Genomic DNA, 24233 nt, shown 5'->3' with positions numbered 1-24233 from the left:
TGTTCTTGCCTGGAGAATCCCAGGGACAGGGGAGCCTGGTGGGCTGTCATCTCTGGGGTCGCACAGAGTCGGACACGACTGAAACGATTTAGCTGCATGATTCTAGATAACTGTGTTCCTCTGGAGGCTAACGGAGTGTGTGCTGGTGTCTTATTTTTATGTGTGTAAATTCCTGTTCTAAAAATGTTTTCAACTCAGTTTCCAACAGCAAATAACAGTAGTTATAATCCACATGAGCACAAGCCCTTTTGGTGTTCCCAATCTTGTTGAAGAGTGCCAATAGATCCTGAGACCCAAAGTTGAGAGCCTGTGATAGAGTTTAGTCACTTGAAATGACACTGAGAGACATACCCATATCACAGTAATGTCATTGATTTATTACATAAAAAAAATTGCATTTTGATCTTCTTAGACAAAGAAGTGGTTTTTTAAAAAATATTTATTTGGCTGTGCTGGGTCTTAGTTGCTGCATGAGGGATCTTAGTTCCCTGACCAGCGATAGAACCCAGGCCCTCTGCATTGGGAGCTCAGAGCCTTAACCTCTGGACCACCAGGGAAGTACCAACAAAGTAGTGTTGGGTCAACAAATTTGAGTCCAAGTTCATTCTTCTTACAACACACACACACACAAACACCCCTAAAAACTGATATTGTTTGCTTCCCAGTATTCACGCATCTCTTACTGCAGGATTTTGAAGTCAGAGGATCAGTTCTTAGTCAAGGCTTACAGCCAAACACTTGGGTTTTCTTTCTTGCCTCATGGTCTCTACAAGAATAACTTTTTCTCATGAATATAGCCCACAGGGAGTCTGAGCCTACTTTAGGCAACAGAAGGTCTATCTGCCCTTTCTGGAGCATATGATCAGCATCATGATTCCTACGTTTATAAAACGGGCCAATGGTTCTTACCTTGTTGAAATGATTAAAATGATACAACTTACGTGTAATAGTTGAGTTCTGTACACCATGCCTAGAAGGAAAGGCAGACTCACTCCACCAAAAATCACTGGCGTCCATAAACAGCTCAACACATTTCTTCACTTTCCCTTTCAATTAAGGTGATTCAAAGGCTACCTCGGTTGCGATCCTAGGAGGTCTTTTGTTTTCATTCTCCTTCTCTCATTTCTCAGCCCCTCTTCTAGCCCCAATATCTGTGGTCTTTTCTGCCCCTCAGTTCTTACCTTGGAGTCACCCTCTGTTCTTAAGGTCATCAAGCTTCTGAACGTGGATCCTGCTTCTGTCTTGCTGGGACAATAACAAGGTCTTTCACTGTGAATAGGGGTAGCAAGAAAGAGGCAAAGGAAACAAAAGATGGTCATACATGGAAAGCATGCGGGGGCTTCCCTGGTGTGCCAGTGGTTAGGACCTCGAGCTTCCACTGCAGGGGGCACGGGTTTGACCCCTGGTTGGGGAACTAGTTCCACAAGCCCAGTGGCGTGGCCAAAAGAAAAAAAAAAAAAAAAAAAACAGGAAAAAAAAACAGGAAAGCATGCAGCTCAAGGTAGTTGTTCAACAGTGGTCCCTGCCAGCACTGAGTGCACCATTTCAAGAGCCCTGTTACTTGGTGTAGTCCTTCTCACTTGCACAATCTTTGTTCCAACTCACTGACCAACAATTTTGTTTATATCACCTCTGCCCAGCCCACATGATATCACAGACCTCCTTATCTAGCTTAGGTTCAGTTACCATCATTCTTTCCTTACAGTTACTTCCTTATATATATTCTTAACTCCATTTCCTCTCTCCTTTCACTGAACTCACATGGTGAATCCCACCCTTGGTTAAACCCAATGCCCAGCTTGCCCCTGAACAATGGAATGTAACTGGATAAAGAATAACCAAGCCTACGGGTCTGATTAAATTATGACCACATATCCAGTGGGCCTTCAGTATCTCCCAGCAACACCACCCTATTTTCCTAGTCAGTTTCCTCTTTTCCCCAAATCAACCTTTTTTTTCCCCCACCTCACTGCAGGGCATGCCTGATCTTAGTTCCTCAGCCAGAGATTTTAGTTCCTTGGCCAGGAATCTTAGTTCCCTGAGCAGGGTTGGAGCCTGTGACCTCTGCAGTAGAGGCAGAGAATCCTAACCACTGGACTGCCAGGGAATTCACCCAAGTCATTTTTTCATATTTTAAAATCTGTCTTCATACACTAGAAGAACTACACATGTTCATTTTAAATCTAGATAGCCTGAACAGTGAAAAAGGGGGGTGTTATTAGTTTTGGGAGAAGTATTGTTCCAGGCAAATCAAATTCCCCTATCTGATACCTTTCCCCTTGCTTTCATTTGATGATTTCATGGCTCATTTCATGGGGAATATAGAAATCACAGAAGAGAGCTCCAAACCTGCCAGTGACTTCATCTGCAGCCGCACACTTGGCCTGCCTTGTGTGTACAGAGAATGGTGTATTAGTTTCCTGTGGCTGCCATAAGAGCTCACCAGGAACCCGATGGCTGAAAGCAGCAACAATCTATTCTCTCATAGGACTAGGGTCTAGAGGCCTGGAATCAAGGTGTCAGCAGGACCACATTACCTCCAATGGCTCTGGGGAAGAATTCTTCCCTCCTGGCCTCTGGTGATTGCGATCAATCCTTGGCATTCTTTGGCTTCTACACGCATTTCTCCCATCACTGTTTCCATTGTCACATGGCCTTCCCCCTGTCTGTCTCTATTTTAAGGACACTAGTTATTGGTTCAGGGCCAACCTGAATCCTGTATGACCTCATCTTAACTAATTACATCTGCAAATAAGGTCACCTTCTGGGGTTCCAGGAGGACACGGATTTTGGGGGGCACTATTCAACCCGTTGCAGACAGACTCTGCGTTCTTAAGGCTGGGCCCTCTGCCTTGGCCTTCTGTATCCCCTCGCCAGTGACCTTTTCAAAGACTCTGTCCCTGCAATTCTTTCTTCTCTTCGCGGTGTGACTATTTCCTCCTCATGACTGTGTCATTCCTATCATTGTTCAGACATGTGGTCATATCATCTGTATTAAGAACCCTTCCTGCATCCGATGCCTGCCTCCATCTACCGACCCACTTCTCTGATCTTTTATAGAAAAAGGCCTTGAATGAGTCACCTGTGCTCACCATCTGTACTTCCTATCTGCCCAAGTCTCTTGAACTCACGTCAGTCTAGCTTTCAACTTTACTGCGCCAGCAAAATGGGTCTTGTCAGGGTCACCAAAGCTCTCCCCATTGCTGGATCCTACGATCAGTCCCCTTCTCCCCCGTTCTCCCCCGAGGTTTAATGAGTGGTCCCCTGTCTCTAAGTTGGCTTTGGGATGCCACACCCTCTTCCTCCCTTCCTATTTCCATCACCCCTTCTCAGACACCTTTGCTGACTCCTCACCGTCTTCCTGACCTCTAACTACTAAACCTCTCTAGGGCTCTATCTGACACCATCTTTCCCACCAGGTCTATGCCTAGTCTTTACCAGCTGTGTGCTGACCACTGCCACTGTGTTCAGCCTGGGTTTCTTTTTTTTAATTTACTTTTTATTTGGCCGTGCTGGGTCTTAGTTTCGGCACATCACTGAACTCAGTTCCAGCATGTGGGATCTAGTTCCCTGAAAGGGGATGGAACCCAGGCCCTATGCACTGGAAGTTCGGAGTCTTAGCCACTGGACCGCCAGGGAAGTCCCCTACCTGGGTTTCTGACTCACATATTGACTCTTCCCTCATCTCCACTTGGATGTCTAAACTTACCTCAAAATTAGCATGGTCTAAAATGGAATTATTGATTTCCCCTCACCCGGACCTAATACAAATACAAATAACCTATCAGATACACTTCTCTCCAGGTTTCCACATCTCAGTAAATGGCATCTCCATTCTCCCAGACATTCAGACCAAAAACTTAGGATTCTTGGACTTCCCTAGCCGTCCAGTGGTTAAGACTCATGCTTCCAATGCAGGGGATATGGGTTTGGGCCCTGGTTGGGGAACTAAGATCATGCATGCCCCATGGTGCAGCCAAAATAAATAAATAAAATAAATACAAAATAAAATATAGACTTTTAAAAATGTAGGATTCTTCTATGTTATTCACAGCCCACGTATCCCCGTAGACACCTCCCATCCAACCACTTCTCTTTGTCTTGACACTGTCTCCCTTAGTCCACACCACGAGGATCTCACACCTGGACTTCCAGGATGGTATCCAGCAGCTTGAGTCCCTTCATTGCAGTCTCTACCCAGGAGCCAAGTGACCCAGTCATATCATCCTCTGTTCAAAGCTTCCCCAGTGACCTCTCACATCACTGAACATGGAATCTCGATTCTTTACCTGGCCTCTGAGGCCCTCCATATACCTGGCCCTCGGTCAGGTCTCAGACTGACCTCCACCTGTGCTCTTTCTCGCTCGCTCAGCTTTAGCCACTTTGCTTTACGGCTGGACCTTGAACACACACAGTTTCTTCAGCCCCAGGGCTTTGCCTTGACTGTTTTTGGTCTCTGACATTCTCTGCCTTCTGACTGGATTTATGTTCTCACTTTCTTTGGGGTTTCAGCTCAAAAGTCACAACCTCATTGAGGTCTTATTTTTATCTAAACCAGTACCCTCTCCCAAGAATACACCCATCTCAGTTTTTTGGTTTTTGCCTCTTTACATGGTTTCATTTTTCTTTGTAGTTCTTATCAGCCCATGAAATAATATCACATATGTATGTTGTTTTCTTGTTTGATTCACTGTCTCCTCTACTATACTGTAAGCTCCTAGAGGGCAGGGCTTTTTTTGTTTTGTTCAGTTAGACTAGCAACTGACATGCTGTAGACACTGAATAAGTAAGATTTACTTCAATTACTACTGTATTACCATCATCATCATCATCATTGAAATAAAATGTTTTAAAATTAATGCTAAAAATAAGGTTTAATTAGCAACAAGGGTTTCTATATGGCATGAAAACAATATCGTTTGAAGGTTTTATTTAATGCCTTTCTACAGGATCTTGAACATTCAAAGATATTAATGACACATGCAAGTTTAAAACCAGCAGTAGCAGTTGTAATATTAATTATAACAGATACCATTATTCAGCCGTTGTTAGTGGCAGGTGCCTTGCATGGATTATCTTATCTAATTCTCCAAACAACTCTATGGGTTGTCTATCACCTCAATTTACAAATGCGGTATGGTGGTTTTTAAATATGCCCACAAAATCTTTGATGGTCCTTCCTTTAGATGGTGGAGGCTAATTCATCTCTCCTTGAGTGTGGACTCAGCTTAGCCACTTCCAGATCCCTAATGCACAGAAACAGTGAGATAAGAAATGCCTTTTGTTTTAAGTTACTAAGTTTTGGGGATAACTTATTATGTAACAATAAATATTTTGGGGAATGAAAGAACAGAGAGGTTAAGTAAAGAGCCTCATAGCATACACCTAGCAGTGATGATACAAGAATTGGAACCCAGGCAATGTGAATCTAGAACCCAAATGTTCAACCATGCTATATAGGAAGTCAAGATCAGGTCTCAAGCAATGCCAGAAGGAGAAGAGTATGGCTTTCTAATGCCACTGTCAGGGTGGAGGATACAGTCTATCCTTGGATACTAAACTGTCCATTCTTGCTCTATCACAAGGGCATGTTTCACACAGCCACTTCCCTTGTTTCTAAGTTCCCTTTCCGCCCCAAGCTTCTTTTAGCATATAGTGAACATCTGTCTTCCCGGCATCCTTTCATTCCCCTATTTCTTTGGGCTTCTGCACATTCTCAATTGGAATCAGGTAATTCTGGCAAAGCAATCAATCATTGCACTCTTCCTGCTGGGATAGGTGGAGATGTGACTTAAACTGGCCAATCATAGAGCATTATTAGTGACTGGCTACAGTAATCTGTCCAACATACCAGCACATGATGTACATTGGCCAAGCAGAAACATTCCCTAGGATTTTGAAATACTCAGTTGAGATCTCTAAGCTCAGATGTGAGCTGCTGCTAAGTCACGTCAGTCACATCTGACTCTGTTCGACCCCATAGACGGCAGCCCACCGGGCTCCCATCCCTGGGATTCTTCAGGAAAGAATACTGGAGTGGGTTGTCATTTCCTTCTCTAGTGCATGAAAGTGAAAAGTGAAAGTGAAGTGGCTCAGTTGTGTCCGACTCTTCGAGACCCCATGGACTGCAGCCCACCAGGCTCCTCTGTCCATGGGATTTCCCAGGCAAGAGTACTGGAGTGGGGTGCCATTGCCTTTTCCGGATGTGAGCTGCCAGGTACCATATTCTTAGCTGCCTAGGGAAGTCTATCTCCAACAGGAAAGAGTGTAGCATGGAGAGAGAGGACATCTTACATCCTTAGAGACCTTGAATCCAGCCAACCTGGAGAGCAACTCCATCCTTTTCTAATCTATGTGAGTCAATAAACTGTGTTTTAAATTAGTTTGAGTTTCTATCAGTTGCCCTTTATTGTGACTAGTATGAAGAGTCTGTCCCATTTTGTGGAAGATGGTAGGTATCTTCCATTCTCCATGAGCAACAGTGGTTCTAAGTCATTCGAAAAACCTGGAGCAGTTCTGTCCATTGGTTGGCCTTTCCTCAGAGGGTGAAGGACTTCCTTTTAATCCTTTAGGAAGCATCTGGCCTTTCTGGAAGCCAGCGATGGTCTGGGGGCAAGCTCAAAATAAAATGGTGCTATGACGGATGGGGAGTTCAGTCACTCAGTTTAAAACCTTAGTCATCTCTGTATCCTTTCTTTCCTTAGTTGCTCACCCCCTCCCTCAATTATGCACACACACATACACACACACATACACAGACACACACACATCCTGTTAGTCATCAAGTCCTGTTGATGTGGATCAAATACTTTATGGAAGTAGATGGAGTAACCATAATGAAAGTCTGTGGCCGCCAGGTTCTTCCTTCTGAACATCTTGCAAATCCAGTTTTTCTTCTTCATTTCAACCTCCACCACATTGGACCACTGCGACTGGTCTCCCTACCTCTAACCTCAACCCCTGGAGTCTGTTCTTCATATTTCTTCTAGAATTTGTCTTCTAACACACTTTTGATTGCCACATGCTTTTGATGGATTCAAAAGTCTTCATCCAGTTTCCCCCTGCTGACTGGCTAAATTGCAAGGTGCTTAGCTTGGTGTTCAAGACTCTCCATGAACAGACCCACATTCATTATCCAATGTCCTGTGACTTCCACAAATCAATCTTCTGGTTTTCTCATGCCCATCTCATTGCAGCACTGCCTACCATCTACCCTTGTCTTTTTCTCCAAAGTCCCTCCTTTTCTATGAGTTTTCAAGATCCATTACAATACTATCTCATCCATAAAATATTCCCTGAGCATGCCAATCCACAGTGAATATCTCCTTCTGTGAACTCTGTAAACAATTGTTGTCTAGACTAAGGTTTTTTTTTTTTTTCAAACTGTGCTCACATTCCCAGGGAGTACTTGGCCAGCACAAGTGAAGTTTTTGGTGTTTTTGTAAAACTACTGATTATATATTCAAATTTGGCTGAGTGTATTATTTCCAAACCCAGTTTCTTTCTTGTCTTCTACTTCCAAATTACATCCTCATGCTATCGTGGTGCATTTATTCCCAAGTACAAATTAAGGATCATTAAAATTTGTTTTCTGACCTACAGATAGAGAACTGCCTATTATTAATATTCTTATTTAAAACCATGACCATGGGGAAAATATCAGTATGAAGAGGGAAGAAAACTGCTATAGCAATTTCCAGTTTCTAAACCAAATATACTTCCTTGTTTATTTCCACCCCTCACCCCTTTCCCCCTTCATCATTTTAATATGGGATTTTAACTAGACATTGGTATAAAATCTGTTGTATTGGTATAGTCTGACAGTCATTGTGTACCCACTCTCTGCCAGCAATAGGGATAATGATCACATTGCCATGCTTCTGATACATAGTCGAACAAGCCTCTGCAGGAGGAGCTTTCCAGATGGATTCAGTGTGGAAGGACATTCTAGGCACAGGGGACAGCATATGAAAGCCCATGTATTTATTCCTAGAATGAGCCAGACATGAAAACCCTGTGTTCCAGATTCTGTGGGATTTTTTTTTTTTTAAAATAGAAAGATGCGATGACTTAAAAAAATTTTGATGATCTATGGATCAAATCTTTCTGTTTGTTATAATTCTCCTTTGCCATCTCCCTCTTCACAAGGGCAGTTCAGGGCCCAAATTCAGACACAAGTAACCTTATGGAATTCTGCTGGAATAGGCCACTTTGTGTATACAGAGATCCTCTATTCTATTCTCACATCACCTTAGGGGTGTCCTACCATCTCCAATTTAGAAATGGAGAAAGCAAGCCTCATGAGGTAAAGTGACTTGTCCAGAGTCTCTCAAATAGGAAAAGACCGAGGGAGAATATGAGTTAAGTCCACACCACAGCTGGAGAATGACCAACTGGGCATTTCTGGGGCTAGAATGAGGAAGACCTTTCTTCCAAATTCAATAGCCTGCCTTCCCAGGTCCTGAGTTCACTATCTTTAAACAGAATTGGTGTCCACGATGAAGCAGGAAGAGATGACTTAAGAACGAGTTTGGGTTTCAGAGTTCCTCCGGCTCTGGAGCCTGGCACACAGTAGGAGCGCCTTCTGGCTGAGCGACTGAATCCTCCTCCCGTGCGCGTGGTTCCTCACTCCTTTTGGAGTCAAAGTCCCTTGAGGGCAGGGTCCCAGTCGCGCCTACCCGGGGACACGGTGCAGTCGGGTAGACTTTGGAAGATGCTTGTTGAATAATGGATGAGTGGATGAATGGGGGCTGGGGAGGTTGGGCGAAGGCCACGCCCGGCTCCAAAGACTTTTCAGGGTTTGCCGGGGTGCTGTCCTGGCTCTCTCGGCGTCTCTGGAGGGACCCTTTCGTCCCTCTTCCTGTGGCCTCCACATCTCACCACCCAGACTGGAGGGAGGCGCTATGGGCCCGGGGAGGGCCGCGCGGTCCCCAGGGGCTAAGTCTCCCGGGGGCGGCGCCCACTCCCTCCCGGGGGTGCGGGGCAAGAGATGAGGCCCCCGGGAGCTGGCTGAGCCCACCCGGGGCCCCTTCCCCGCCGGGCCTCGTAGCCCTCTCTACCTGCCTCCCGGCCGCCCCTTCGCAGTCCCGGGTCGGGTACGCCCGGCGGGCACCTGGCCCGCCACCCCCCGGGGAGCCCCGCCGGTCGCCTCCGGGGCCGGCCCGGGGCGGCGGGGCGGGCCTGGGCGCTCCCCGGCTCCGGGACCGGTCCCCCGGGGCGCGGCCCGGCAGCCGCCCCCGTTCCCCCCCCGCCCGCCCGCCCGGGGGGCCGGGCCGGGCTCCCGGGGGGCGGGGACTCGCCCAGTGGCAGCAGCGTCCGGGCCGGCGGCGGGCGCGGGGCGGCTTCCTGCAGGCGGCGCCGGGGCGAGCCGTTGCCCGCCGCAGCCACACCGCCGCCGGGTCGCCGGGTCGCGGGGGCCGCGGCGCTCGGGCCGCGTCGGTGCCTCCTGGGCGCGCTGCGCGGCCGTCGCTGCTGCCCGCGCTCGTGCCGCCGCCGCCGCCGCCGCCGCTGCCGGTTACGCCAGCCCCGCCGCCGCCGCCGCCCGCTCTGATTCTGCGCATAGGCAGCCCCCAAGCCTGTCATTCTGCAAAAACACAGTTTACTCAACACACCACACACACACACACACACGCGCGCACACACGCGCACACTGGCCCCCCTCGCGCACACGCACGGAGGGCGCGAGCGAGCAGACGCGCACAGCCGGCGAGCCAAGTTCCGCAGCCTGGCATGGCTTCTGGGGACCTTTACGAGGTACGGGGACGCGGGGGCGCGGGCCGGCCCCAGCCCGCGGGCGGGCGGCGGGCGGCGGGGGCCGGGCCGGGGCCGGGGCCGGGCGCAAGCCGGAGTTGCCGAGCCCGTGGCGGCGGCGGCGGCGGCCGGAGGGTGGCGGGGGCCGGGCGCGCCTCCCGCCCGCCGCCCGCCCTCCCGCGGCGCCCGCGCCCGCTCCCTCTTTCTCTTTCTCTCGCGCACACACTCTCTTACTCCATCTACTTTGCGGCCTTGGAGGGGAAGGAGGAAGCCGGGCGGAGCCGGGGCGGGGGAGGTAGCGGTCCCGGGGAGGTGTTTCTCGCCCGACGAGCCGCCTCGAGTGCAGAAAGTACAGGTAAAAGTCGGCGCCGGACGTGCGGGGAATGCGGGAGGCCGCGGGGCGGCCGGCGCGGGTGAGGGGCCGGGGGTGCGCTGCCCCGGGGCCGGGCCGGGGGCGCGGGAGGGGAACCTGGGGGGGTGGCGGGCCGCGATGGAGCGGAGCCGGGCCGGGGCGAGGCGGGGTCCTGGGGGGAGGCGGCCTTGAAAGGGGGCGGCCGGATGGGGGGTTCGGGAGACCCCCGCCAAACCGCTCCCCGGGGCCGCCGGGCCACCCGCCCCCCTCCCCCCACCTGCTGCCCCCGCCGCCGACTCGGGGCCGGGGCGTGGGGGCGGTCCTTGCGGGTGCCGCGCTCACTCGGGGCGAGAGGGGGCGCTGCAGAGGGACTCCGGTGGAAGCCCGAGCACATGGAAGGCGGAGGTGGGTGGTAACACGTTGCTCGAGTACTGGGGATGGAAGCCCGGCTCCCAACGCTCTACGGCACTGACCTCAGGGGATGCCTGTCTCCAGGTCCACAACAGGTAGTGACCAGCAATGGATGTTTTGAAAACGTCTCAAAAAATGGTCAAGGAAGACATTAGTCTGGCACCTTTGAAACAATGGAGAAATAGCCATGGCCTCTGGGAGCTAGGTTTTACTAGCTCTGAACAGAACAGTTACTGCTTTTGGATTTGGGACAAGTGGACAAAACAAGAAGCAACTCCCTTTCGCTAGGGAGAATGCCCCCAGAGAGCTGTTGGACCCAAGAGAACGTTCAGGATTAAGGAAGTTAAAGATGCCCCATCTTCAACCTGAAGGCCTGCTGATCCTCCAGAAAACCAGAATCAGAGCTCGGCGTGGACCTGGACTCCCTTGCACATAAATCGGTTAACAGTAGCCCTGGTTCTTGACTTTCGGCTAAATTGAGATGAACACCCCAAGAGGTGGAATTCTTGGTGGGAGACTACAGGGGTGATTCACCCACAATGAGATTTTTTCCCTTTGGGCCTTCTGGAAAGATGTAGCTTTTTCAGTTGGTAGATTTGCTGGCCAGTGTGAGAGAAAAAGAGTGGCGAACAGGCAAGGTAGCATCTTAGCCGCCTGTGCGACCAGGGTCTTTTGGATGCCTCGCCTTGGACCTGGTGAGGCTCAGTCGTGAACCACCAGTGGGCTCAGGTGCCATGGCTTGAGAGGACACTGCAGTCCTATGGAGAGGTCAGTGTTGAGACCTCCTGCCAACAACCAGACCTCGCTTTAGTAAGCTTGTGTGTGAGCCACCTGGCAAACAGACACTCCAGCCCCAGTCGAGCATTCAGAAGACCACAGCCCCAACAAACATGTTGACTGAAACACCATGATATGTTCTGGGGCAGAACCATCCAGCTAAAATCTTTCTGTTATCCTTGAAAGAATGTTGTGGTTGACCTCTTCTCTAGCCTACTGCCTTCCTCATCCCTGCACTGATAGAGAAGATGAAGCTGGGTAGACCTGGTGAAGAACTTTGGAAGATTGTGTCCAATAGGTCACCCAAGCACTTTTGTCTATTTCAAGATGGTGGAACAATTTCTGAAACCAAAAGAATTGAAGCACAGTCAAATGGGATGTTTGATTGAGTTTCTTAAAGTATAACCAGCAAAAAAGTGGGCATTGTTCAGGGGCAAAGCTCAGCTCGTTGTGAGTATGGATTTTTCTACCCGTTGATAGTGAGTCATCTCAGAGCTTCTGACTTTGCCTGGAAGAAGAGTTGCATTGAGAAGGCATTAAGAGGACATGTTAGGAGCTGTTAGTATACTTTCTTCTTTTAAAGTTTGGAACTTATGAACCTTTTGGGGATAATTTCTTGTTTAATGATTATCTGAAATGCCCTCCTTAACATTGGTAATTATAGTTGCCAGATGAGTCTGTTAAAAGGGGAGTTTTCACACCAGCCTTGGAAGTGTCTTAGCATCTCTCGAGTTCTTCTTGAAGTTCAGTAAACAAGACAATAATAATAATTACTTCTGTGATAGTAGGTAATTGTACTAGATGTAAAATAGTTTTCCCGTGGCTGATTATTTGCATAGTTATTACTAAAAAGGGCTAAATTGCAGTATGAGAATATAACCAATGTCAGCATTTTTATAGCCAGTGTCTACATTACATAACACATACTGAGGAATTTAATTTGTTGTTCAAATTTAGTTTTAAAAACAGTCAAGAAGTGCTAACTGTACATTTCAAACTGTAAAATTGGGTGTGTAAAAAGCAGGCTGTTGATTTAAGGACACATCTTGGATTATCCAGTACACTTATTGACCTTTAAAGAAAAAAAAGAATAAAACTGATACCATTCTCAATTTAAATATTACATTAATTAAATACTATACCCAAGGGTATGTAAAATGGTTTCTTGTAACCTCTGACCAAGAAACCACATTTTGACTGGGCAAGAACTATTATTGAATACATTTGTAATTGGTTTATTTCACCTGTGTGTCTGCTGACACTTTGACCCTCTATGGTGAAGATGTGATTTGGAGTCTAGCGAGTCTTCAACTTCTCTTTGGTGCTTTAGACAATTAAATTGTAAAAAGTAAGCCTTCCCTGAATAGCATCTTTCAAGGAATAGGTGCTAATTTTAAAGAAAAACTTTGTTTATGTAACGGCACTCTTCAGTCAAGTGAAGAAATATGGAATCAAGCTCAGTTACCAAAATTTTGGCTCTTGATAGACAGTTTCTCCTATAGCAGAGTTCTCATCATCATTTGGTGTATTATAGCCATCCACTATACGAAGGTGATCGTAAATATGGGCTGAGCATTTTAAAGTCATATATCTAGATGCAAAATGAAATTTCTTACCCAGATGTTCTGGTCAATATTCTGCTAAACAAAAGAGTCATAAAATGGTAGTCTGTGAGCCAGGTCTAGGCTTTCTATGTTTTTTGCCTTGCCTGGATGGTAGATAAGAAAAATGGACTTGAATACCTTTAGATGGGGCGTGTGATACTTGTGTATAATTGTCCCAGTGTGCCCTCTTACCAGAAACCCTTTCTGCTTCACTCTCACATTACTTAACTGGCTCCAGTAGGCATTAGAGTTTGCAGCCCCCAGATGGTAGTCAAGCATTCGCTAACATGTTTGGATATCAGGAAGAGGTAACCAGTGGAATAAGGAGCCCAGTTGCCTTGTCCCTCTCTGTGTCCTCGAACATTCAAATACTTGTTGACTGAATCAGTGAACAGAAGACCAACTTAAGTATAGATAAAGTACCTTGGCTGACCTTTGTTATACTTGTGTGGAGCGCTGCCCTTTGTTCTCCTTTCTCCTTTGACTTGTGGTCTCTCCGTGGTGGTAACACCTTGTTTAGGAGAGTCCCTTCCAGTTCTTTCTGGAAGGAAGTGTGGCTGAGGCCCCTTCCAGAGAGCCAGACTATGTTATTCATTAAAAGGATTGAATGCATTTAAGCTTCAACCGCATGGCTTTCCAAGTGGCTGTTGGGTGGTGTTTTACACCCTCTCCCTTGTGATTAGCTGACAGTATGGAGGAGGGCTCCACTCAGTTGGCAAAAATATTCAAAGAGAGTGCTGTATGTCTACACAGAAGGTCAGTGGCCAAGTTGAAATTGATTTGAGGTGTTTCTAACAGTGGCAGTTCCTGACATTTGTCAGTGTTCAGTTTACTTACAGTTCCCGGGTATCTTCCCATAAGATAGTTCTATCTTATGTATTCATGCATCCATATCTAATAAATATGTATACCGTTATGTGTATGTATATATATATATAAAATACTGCTTTTGTTTCATTCCAAATAAAATAAATAATAATAGGATTTTCGTTTCATTGAAAGAAATTTACTTTAGTTAAAAATCGATGCTGCTACAGTGATGAACATGGGCCTTTCTGCTATAGCGCTGCATAGGCACCTTGTGTCCTGCAAAATTATGCACTGAAAATAACAGGGTTTATGGGAAAAAGTGGATTGAGGCCGACTGCAGAAACATTGGAACTTCGTGAAGAAAAACAAAACCAAATCTAATGAAAATACCCCTCAGTTAAATCTCCACCTGGCTGATGTTTGCTCTTACCGGGTCAGTCCATCCTTACAGCCTTCGAATTGGGCTGGTACTTCTTTCTTCTCTCTGTAGCTCGCAGAGGTCATTCACTTCTAATGGAGACCGTTTTCACTGAAATGAAATCTAACCCAGAGCGTAGCCCTCTGCATTCATCTGTATGGAAAGAAATATTTTGTACCTTCTTCATCTGTAATTTGCAGCTTTGCCAGTCATGTTAGCATACTGGAAAGGTATTAATTCTTGAAGCCACCATGGGCCACTACTCAGATTAAAGGAAGGCAGTTGAATGTGTTTCCAGCTTTGTTCTTGATCTTCAAGCATTGTTAAGTCTTTCTCTTTCCTTGTCAGAGCTCTTTCCTGCGATTGCTTCAAAACATTAACAAACTATGAAACTCACATAAGACCCAACACAACTTATTAATTTGACATATTCCTCTATGTACCACTTGTACCCAAGGTGAAACACGTATAATTCCAGAATGAACAGTCAGTGATAAAACTTCTTGAGTGTCAGTGCCTGTATTTGAAGAGGCAAATATTGTCAAAGAGAATACACGGGATGAGCTGAATTGATTTTTTGGCACATGGTAGACACCTGAAGAATATCGACTGGGTATATGATTCTCTCAGCTTTTGAAAGTTATTTTAAATTATTCCCTGTGGATAGATAGAAGCTTATTTTCAAGCAGTATAGACTTTTATGTGAAGTCATTCCTCATCAAATAAGATCATTTCCTCAGGGGCTTAAACTATCCTTGAAATGAGTTTATACAGCGTCTTGTACCTGAGCAATTGCTAAGGAATGGTTCAGGCATGGTAATTATCAAAAATCTTAAGTATTGGATACACACATTTAGATTGCAAAGATGTGAACCCCTCTACGTCTCTTGGATGGTGAAAAAAGTGGTAGATGTGGCTAAATTCATAACACCATCATCTCACATTAAGAGAACACAAAATATATGCCAACCACTACTCTAGGGAATTGATGAGATTGTACTGCCTGAGCTTATGGTCTCGTATGAGATATAGTTAAGAAAATAGGCAGTTTAGAGTGCAGGAGGAAAAGCGTTAGTACAGGGAAAGATGGGGTTCTCTACCATCATGAGGGGAATCTACCTTGGGGGAATAAATGAAAGCCTTCCAGAGAACGTGATGACTGTGGAGATGTTTGAACTAGGAAATGAGCATGATCAGGTTTGCAGGACTTACTGAGAATATTTATCTTTTCTATTTTTAAAAGCAATTTATGTTTATTGTTGCATCTTGGAAAAATAAAAGCATAAAATTATATCTATATATAGATATATATCAGAGAAGGCAATGGCACCCCACTCTAGTACTCTTTCCTGGAAAATCCCATGGATGGAGGAGCCTGGTGGGCTCTAAGAGTCAGAGTCGCTAAGAGTCAGACAGACAGCGATTTCACTTTCACTTTTCACTTTCATGCATTGGAGAAGGAAATGGCAACCCACTCCAGTATTCTTGCTTGGAGAATCCCAGGGATGGCAGAACCTGTTGGGCTGCCGTCTATGGGGTTGCACAGAGTCAGACACGACTAAAGCAACTTAGCAGCAGCAGCAGCATAGATATATATATCTAATATATCTAAGATAAATATTATTATACATATATTATACATTTAGCATATACTTGATGTTTATTAAATAGTGATGTGATATCTGAATTAATTAAAATGTTAGCTTCCTTGGTATAGGTACAAATATGAGTGAAAGCATTTTCTATATCTATATAATTAAAAAATCAAATTAGAACATAGGATATATATTGTTTTATTTTTCTTATATATAATGATTATTTCCTTATATATCTTAAAATATTATTCTACATCATGATTTTTAATGACAGGTTAATTTTCACTTAAATCGATACACTATTTTGTGTCTAACTGATCCCCTATTGTTGGACATCTAGATTTTTTCCATTTATAAACAGCTTAAATATTGCTTTTGACCTCCATGAACATAATTATTTGTATTCCTGTCTTATTATTTTCCTCAAGATAAATTCTGAGAAGTGAAATTTCTAGGTTGAAGAATGCTAACATTTTTAACACTTTTGTTACATAATCTCAGATCGCCCCTCAGAAATGGACAGTGGATTAGTTTGGGGGAAGATTAGAAGCCATGGTGACCAGTTAATATACTCTTTCGGTAATTGGAAGGAGTGTCAGTTGGTGACTTGAACCAAAGGAGTGGTAATACAGATGAACAGAAATGGATGGAATTTGAAAGATTAAAAAAGAATCAACGTAATTTGGTACACTAGTCAAGATTATGGCTGGGTGCTTTTAATAGGAAATGTACAATAACAGTGGCCTAGACTGATGCTAAAGCTGAAACTCCAGTACTTTGGCCACCTCATGTGAAGAGTTGACTCACTGGAAAAGACTCTGATGCTGGGAGGGATTGGGGGCAGGAGGAGAAGGGGACAACAGAGGATGAGATGGCTGGATGGCATCACCGACTCGATGGATGTGAGTCTCAGTGAACTCTGGGAGTTGGTGATGGAAGGGAGGCCTGGCGTGCTGCGATTCATGGGTCGCAAAGAGTCGGACACGACTGAGCAACTGAACTGAACTGAAACAAGGTTTATTTTCTTACATGAAATAAACTTAGGCAGTCCAAGATTGGTGTGATGCTCTCCAAAGTTCTCAGGATATCAGGCTTCTTCTTGTCTCTTTCATCTTCAGCTGTGGCTTCTCCCATTAAGGTCACTGCTGGATCCAAGGTGGCCATGGAGCTCTAGCCATCTTTTGTGTGAGAGGATGGAAGAAATAGGCAGAAAAGGAGATGCAAAAGTTGAGTAATCTTCTATAAACAGCTGCTGAAAGGTCCATGCAATCTTGCTTTCCTCTTATTGGCCTGAATAATTATATGGTCACAGCTAGCTGCAAAGGAGGCTAGAAAATGTGATTTTCAGTTATACTCTCTTCATTCCCTCTCAAGTAAGACTTGAGTGACATTATGTAGGCTTGAGGGAAAGGCAGGAGTTGAGGCATAACTTGGCGGTTTCTGTTTTGGTCCATTAGGTGGGTGGTGGAACCAGTAGTGGAGATAGAGAATTGAGGAGGAAGCATTGGTTGGAGGAAGTGGGGTCAGTGGAAAAGACAATGAGTTCAGAGTGTTTGTGGGACACCTAGGTATAGATATTCACAGCAGTAGGTCATGTGAGCATGAGACTCAAAAGCATGATCTGTCATGGAGATAGAGATTGGAAATCATTGGCATATAGATTAGAATGTAAATAGGAGGGGAGTCCAGGAGAGGAGGAGAAAGTGGACATTTACAGGATGGAAGAAGAGACAGAAGATCAGATTTACAAGGAATAGCAAGAGAGGTAGGAGGCAAAACAAGAGACTTTGCTGTTATGGAAGGTAATGGAAAATTGTATTTCATGAATGGTGTGGTCAACAGAGTCCTTTGGCTGTAATAAACAGTAAGTCATTGGAAACCTTAAGGGGCATGTTTTCTATAGAGTGTGTTGGTGGGAGGCTTGATTGCAGTGTGATGATGCATGCAGGGGGATGTGGGGTATGTGGATGTAAAGACATATGGGTAACACTCTTGAGAAGCTTGAGTGAGACAGCCATAAAAAAACAATGAAATAATGCTATTTGCAACAACTTGGATAGACCTAGAGATTATCACATTAAGTGAAGTAAGTTAGACAAAGCAAATATCATATGTTATCACTTATATGTGGAATCTAAAAGAATAATACAAATGAACATTTTCACAGAATGGAAACAGACTCACAGACAAAAAAAAAACAAGCTTATGGTTACCAAAGAGGAAAAGAGGGGAGGGATAAATTAGTAGTTTTGCATTAGATACACACACTACTATATAAAATAGATAAACAACAGGGTCCAACTGTATAGCACTGGGAACTATATACAATATCTTATAATAAACTATAATGGAAAAGAATCTGCCAAAGAATATATCGCTTTATCATCAGAAACTAACACGACATTGTAAGTCAACTGTAACTTCAGTTAAAAAAACATTGTTTGATAGTGAGGAGAGAGTGAATGTGCTGTCCAGGGTGAAGTGGGAGAATAGATCAGCCTATTCTCCATTCCCCTAGTTCTACACATGCTCTACTGCTTTGGTGGATGACAAAAAATTGTGATACTGACTTTGGTTTATTGGACCCAAGAAGTGATTTTCCATGAACCCTACAAACTCCTCTCCTGCTGAATGGTGATGGTGGGGTCCAACATCTTCAGTAGTTTTAGCTGGAGAAAAAAGGTAGAATATGTTTAATGTAGTCACCCAGAACCTTTCTGAATAAAATTTGCTCAGAGAAAAGATCTTGCTGTATTGAGGACAAGGAGATCAAGTTCTTCATTAACGGGTTTGTTGTACCAGCAGTTGTCTGAGAGATCAGATCACTGGGGTGCTACTGATAAATGAATGTGATAGTGTTTTATGTGTCAGTTATTCAGTCAGACACTAAAACAGGTGTTGCTGTGAGGTTATTTTGTAGATGTGATTAAGGTCCATAATCAGTTGACTTTAAATAAGAGCGATTATTCTAGGTAATCTGGGTGAACTTGATTCAGTCTGTTGAAAAGCCTTAAGAATAGAATGGGGGCTTTCCTAAAGAAGAAGAAATGCCATCTGTGGATAGCAGCCTCAGCCTGGAAGATTTCCAGCTTCCCTTTCCTAATGGCCTGACTTATGGACCTCAGACTTCGCTGGTGCTGCTGCTGCTGCTAAGTCGCTTCAGTCGTGTCCGACTCTGTGCGACCACGTAGACGGTGGCCCGCCAGGCTCCCCCGTCCCTGGGATTCTCCAGGCAAGAACACTGGAGTGGGTTGCCATTTCCTTCTCAGACTTTCCTAGCCAGGTCCATAACCACATAAGCCGCTCTTTGTTACATCTGTTAGTATATATCAGTATATCTAGTGGTTCAGCTTCCCTGGCTGAACCCTGATTGATACAGTCAGCATCCCCATCCACACACCACCGATTCGTAACACTGTGAAGCTAGACACGTCTTTCAGTCTTTTTGAACCTTGATGGCTTCTACTGTAAAATGAGAGCTCTTCTCCTCCTGATTGAGTCTTGTTACTTTTTCACATGAACACCTTACTTCTTTGTAGCCATCATCATCTTGTGTGTGAAGAGAGGCAAGCCTAGCGCTCCAAGAATGTTGCTGTTTTTTGGTCTTCTGTTACACTGGAGCTGTTCCCTGGAGCCATGTTGGGGATGGCAGGTTAGAGGTGGTACTGGACCCCTGGGGCAGGCCTCAGCTGGGGTGAAATTCACCCCTGCTTTGAGTCAGCCCCTGCTCTGGTAGTTGAGTGAATGATAGGGATGGTGAAGTAGCTTTTCTTGGTCCTGAGTCACTCCTTCTTGTCCCTTCTTTTAGCAAAGTGTCTCTTCTGACATTGTCCAGTTAGGCTGAGTCACTTGGTGGAAGCTGCTGCCTCCAAAGTTCCTGTCGCTCCAGTGACAGGCCCGTCAGTTGACCAAGCCTATAGAAAGCTGTGGTCCGTTCCTAGGAAGCCTGGGGGGCCATCAGTTTGTCATTTTATGTCCTGTTTTCTCTTAATTGTGTGTTTGATAACAGAAAACGGAATGCAGTTTATAATCATAAATATTTTAATCAATAAAATGTTAAATGTTAAAAAAATTTGTTCTTTCTTTGCTCCAGTCATCCCATCTCTCCAGGAATCCCCCCAGCATTGTTCCATCACCACATTGCTTTCTAAATGACTTATAGGAGCATTGGTGTGGAGACTGGAGGGACACGTGTGTGGGACTGGGGCCCCAGGCCGCATTCTGCCATACCAGGAATTCCCCTGCCGAGGGGCCTCCACCCTATTCTCAGATTCTTGATCAGGGAATTTTCCTCTTTGATTTTCATTTCCTTGTCTGAGTTCAGTGTTCTAAAACTTATATCTCAAGGGCACTTGCTAATAAACTGTGGATCACATATCCTGGATGTGACCTTTATTTAAAAATAGTTACTTTTGTTCCATTAACCATCAATCAAATATTTATTGTATGTTAACTATGTGCCTAGAACTATGCTAAGTGCTGGGGCTGCAGCCATGAATGTCTTTTAAACTGCTGTTCAGAATGTGATCGTGAAGAAAACCTCACGCCCACATATGGTTGTATACCACATTTTTAACACATTGGAGTGTTTTTAGTATGTTAAAAGGGGCAATCAGGTCAACCCTTTCTGTGAGCAGACCTCAGAATACAGCTTTTCCTGCCATCTCTGGATGTGTAAGTGAACTTCCAGTAAATGCACTTTTAGCATCATTTTAAGTCTGCAACATTCTTTAAAAATTTTAGGCCTATTCATAGCTCCTCACATGAAAGTGTACAAGCAAACACACTTTATAACACAATGCACCCCAGTCCATTTAAATAACCACTTAAGGTTCAGGTGGTGTGGTGATGAATGTTCTAGACCTGGCGTAATAATCAGTGTCTGGTAGTAACTGAATGTCTAACACTTTGTCTCCTTAAATTGTTTAAAAGGTAGTGTGGGTGTTTATTTAGAGTTCTGGGTCCTTCTACCCTGACTTTTATGTTTAGGAGAGAGAGTGTGAACTCTTTATGTTAAACGTTCAACTCTGAAACAGACATCAGACTTCAGTTAGAGTGAAGGACACCTTGAAATTGCAAGACAAGATGATGAAACCAACCAAGCCTGGTTAGCACTCACAACTACTTTTCATTGCAAATCGGGGGTTGTTTTCTTATGGACAAGCAAACCAAATGTGGAGATAAATTGCCAAGGCTGTTATAGGAAGAGTAACTTCCTCAGACCTTATTTAAAAACCTTGCTCTTAAGCACAATAGGCTTTATTGCTCTCATGAGTTAACGCAGAGATAAGGAAGTGTCTGTAAGTAATAGTTACACCAGACATCTCCACTGGGAAGTTATCACATGTATCTGATTTTATGTGTTAGGTTTCCTGGAACCATTTTGGTGGGGGAAGAGGGTTCCATTGCTGAACTCCAGAATTTTCTGCTGGATTCTGAGCTCTATGAGAGTACAGGCCATGTCTAGTGTATTTTCCATGATTGTATTCTTAACTCATGGCACATTGCTGGGCACACTGTGACCTTTCAATAAATATTTGTTGAATGAGTCATTGAAAATGTTCAAAACCTGTGCTTCTAGGCTACCTCGGGTTTCTCTTGAGTGCGTGTCCTTTATTTTTCCCCTATAGAGTATTACCTTTTACCCTTTCCAAGAAGAATCCTTCAGATTGCCCTAGAAATTCAAGTTTCCCTTTTGCCTTCCACTGGATCTTGTATAGACTTACTAGGTAACAAAAGTCCCTTATGGTGAATTCAAACACCCAAATCATTGTCCTTCATTATGGGTGACAACTGGATTGAGAATGGCTATTCTAGGACAAGAGGGCATCAGAGGATAAGATGGCTGGATGGCATCACCGATGCAGTGAACATGAACTTGGGCAGACTCTGGGAGATGGTGAAGGACAGGGAAGCCTGGCATGCTGCAGTCCATGGGGTTGCAAAGAGTCAGACATGGCTGGGCAACTGAACACCAACACCAACAACATTCTCTGTTAAGTGCTGCCTGAGACAGAGCCCCTTGTACCTCTTTACACACAAAGACTGCCCTGTGGTTTGCCGCTGCTGTTTTTCTCTACTCAAGCCTCAGTGTCTTGGCCCAGTTTGGTATGCACCATCCATTTTAGGTCGAGCTGCCTAGAACTGGAGAATTGTATCCAGAGGGTTTACTGAAGGATTCTCTTGGGTGCTTGACCTGTAAGGAAGTGAGGTAGGATTGGATGGTAAAGCAGACCTGTAGTGAGTTTCCAACTGAGGTCTCAGTGGATCCCAAGGAAGGCTTGGGAGCTGGAATGACCCTTCAGAAATGTCTCAACTTGAGGCCAGGGAACCAGACCCCTCATATCCCTACATCAGCCAGCCATTGCTGGTAGGCTGCCCTTGAGAGGGGCGGTGAGAATTATTCTTGGGCAGGCAGCTCCCCTGTGGTGGAAGGCAGTTCCCTTTGAGGCTCACATCTGTGAGTCCTTAGCAGCACGGATATTCCTAGAAGCTGAGAGGACGGGCACATGGACCCTGAAAAGGGGATCTGGGGGGGTATCACATTATCCACCACATCAGCAGTTCTTTCTCTTCACTGATTGGCGAGTCTGTCTGCTCTAGGACCTCCATAATGAACATCTGTCACCTCACTTTTATTTTAGGTTATTGTTGTTCAGTTTCTTAGTCCTTTCTCTTTGTGACCCCATGGACTGCAGCATGCCAGGCTTCCCTGTCCTTCACTATCTCCTGGACTTTGCCAAACTCATTTCTATGGAGTCAGTGATGTCATCCAACCGTCTCATCCTCTGTCCTCATCCTTTAGGTTATTGTTTCCTCCCAAAGACATCATTTGTCATTTGACAGCTTCTTGGGGGCTGCCCAGGTCTTGAGTACTGACATGCTGGCCATGGCAACCCATGCTTGTGATTCCTTATCTGTCCCTACCACGCACAGTATAGATCCACATGTGGGGAGGTGTTTCAGAAGCTGACATTTCCTTTGGGTCTCCACCCCTTCTACTTGAGATGGTTTCTTCCACTGGCTCTCCCACTCTTAAACTGCCCTTGTGTCATCTTCTGCTATTTATTCCTTAAACTTTGAGGCTTCTTATAGTTTTAACCTGGGGTTCTTCTGTTCTTTCATTGTGCTACAGTGACCAGAAGGGTGATTTCCAAGTCTCTGACACTTTCTTGCTTTGTTTTTTTTTTTTCCCCTCTGAGCTCCAGAGCTAGCCATCTAACTCTCTTGGGCTCTTTAAACTCAAAACATCCAAAGCTGAACTTATGTTTAACATATATAAGACTTGCTTTTACTTCTGGGCTCCTAGCCTCAATAGCATCTGTATCCACCTGCTCTGTAGCTAGAAATATGTCCTCCTGTGTTTTGCCCAGACCCCATGTGTCTGATGAATCTGCATCCTGAATATTTCTTGAACTTGGCCTTTTCTCTTCATACTCACTCTCACCACTTTAATTCAAGAGACAACTCTCACTGTTTCAGTCAACCCTGATACTTCTCAGCTGGTCTCTCTGAATCTAGTTCAATTTTTTTTTCCCATACTGGACTCACAAAGGTCTTTCTAAAATCCCCATTTTTCTATGTCTCTCCCGATGAAGTATCTTTAAGTGATGCCCTTGGGTTTTGACCCTTTTCATCTTCTACTAGCTCTCCACTCACAGCACATATTCCATCCAGAGAAATCTGTTCTCAGTTCTTGGACATTCCATGTGCTCTCCTTTAATCACACCCTCCTAATGGACAGGGCACTCTTCATTATCATCCCTGCCACATCTTTGCTTCCTTAATTCCTGTCCATCCTTTAGGTCTCAGCTGAGATGTCATTCTTGGGAAAACTTCCCCGGCTCATCAAGAGTTTCCTTCAGGCTCCTGTAGAACCCTGTTTGTCTCTCATCACAGCACTCACATTAATAGGTTGTTATTTATTATCTTATTTTCTAAATCTCCTACTGGGTTGTAAGTTTTGAGAGAGCAGGGATTCCCTCTGACTTGTTGCATCTTTAGCAGCTAACACAGTGCAAGATTCAGAAAACACTCTAGTGAAAGAATTGATTTATTTAGGTCTTTCATTTACATGAAAGTTGAAATTGTCTCAGATGTGTGCACAGTCTGTTTTGTAGGAAGCTTGAAGGCATTTTTAATCTTTCGGTTTTCCTGAGGGCATATAAGTTTTGAGTCTATTTTCTATGTCTTTATTGGTCAATTCATAATAATTTTGGTTTCTCATAAGTTAAACTCACAGCATTCAACTTTGTGTTATAAGTAAAGTTAATACAGTCTTGTATTCAAGGCATTATTGAATCTTGGAGTTGATGGGAGTTTTGAAGTCCTCAGCTCAGTCTTTCACTAACATCTCCAACAAGTGAACAAAAGCGAGGGACTCTTTTACTTTACTGAAGAGGAGAGGAGTGCTTAAGATGCCAAAACTGGCTGTTCGCCTTCATGAAGTCTCAGTGTCATCCACGAGGCAGAGATGGTGTCTTCCTAGACTCTTCTGGAGACTTGCCTTGGAAATC

The 24233-nt window shown here is 44.9% G+C and overlaps 1 protein-coding gene across 1 annotated transcript in view; it reads left to right on the top strand.

Annotated features, from left to right (window-relative positions):
- Positions 1-9470: 9470 nt before the first annotated feature.
- CDYL2 (chromodomain Y like 2) overlaps positions 9471-24233 on the top strand; it is a 158335-nt gene continuing 143572 nt past the window's right edge. Inside the window, exon 1 of the mRNA XM_055552020.1 lies at positions 9471-9753. Coding sequence (XP_055407995.1) covers positions 9730-9753 — 24 coding nt within the window. The 5' untranslated portion in view covers positions 9471-9729. The remainder of the gene's footprint in view (positions 9754-24233) is intronic.

The sequence above is a fragment of the Bubalus kerabau genome, chromosome 17 (assembly GCF_029407905.1).
Source record: "Bubalus kerabau isolate K-KA32 ecotype Philippines breed swamp buffalo chromosome 17, PCC_UOA_SB_1v2, whole genome shotgun sequence".
NCBI lineage: Eukaryota > Metazoa > Chordata > Mammalia > Artiodactyla > Bovidae > Bubalus > Bubalus kerabau.
The sequence above is the reverse complement of the archived record's forward strand: the minus strand, read 5'-3'. Positions and strand labels throughout refer to the sequence as shown.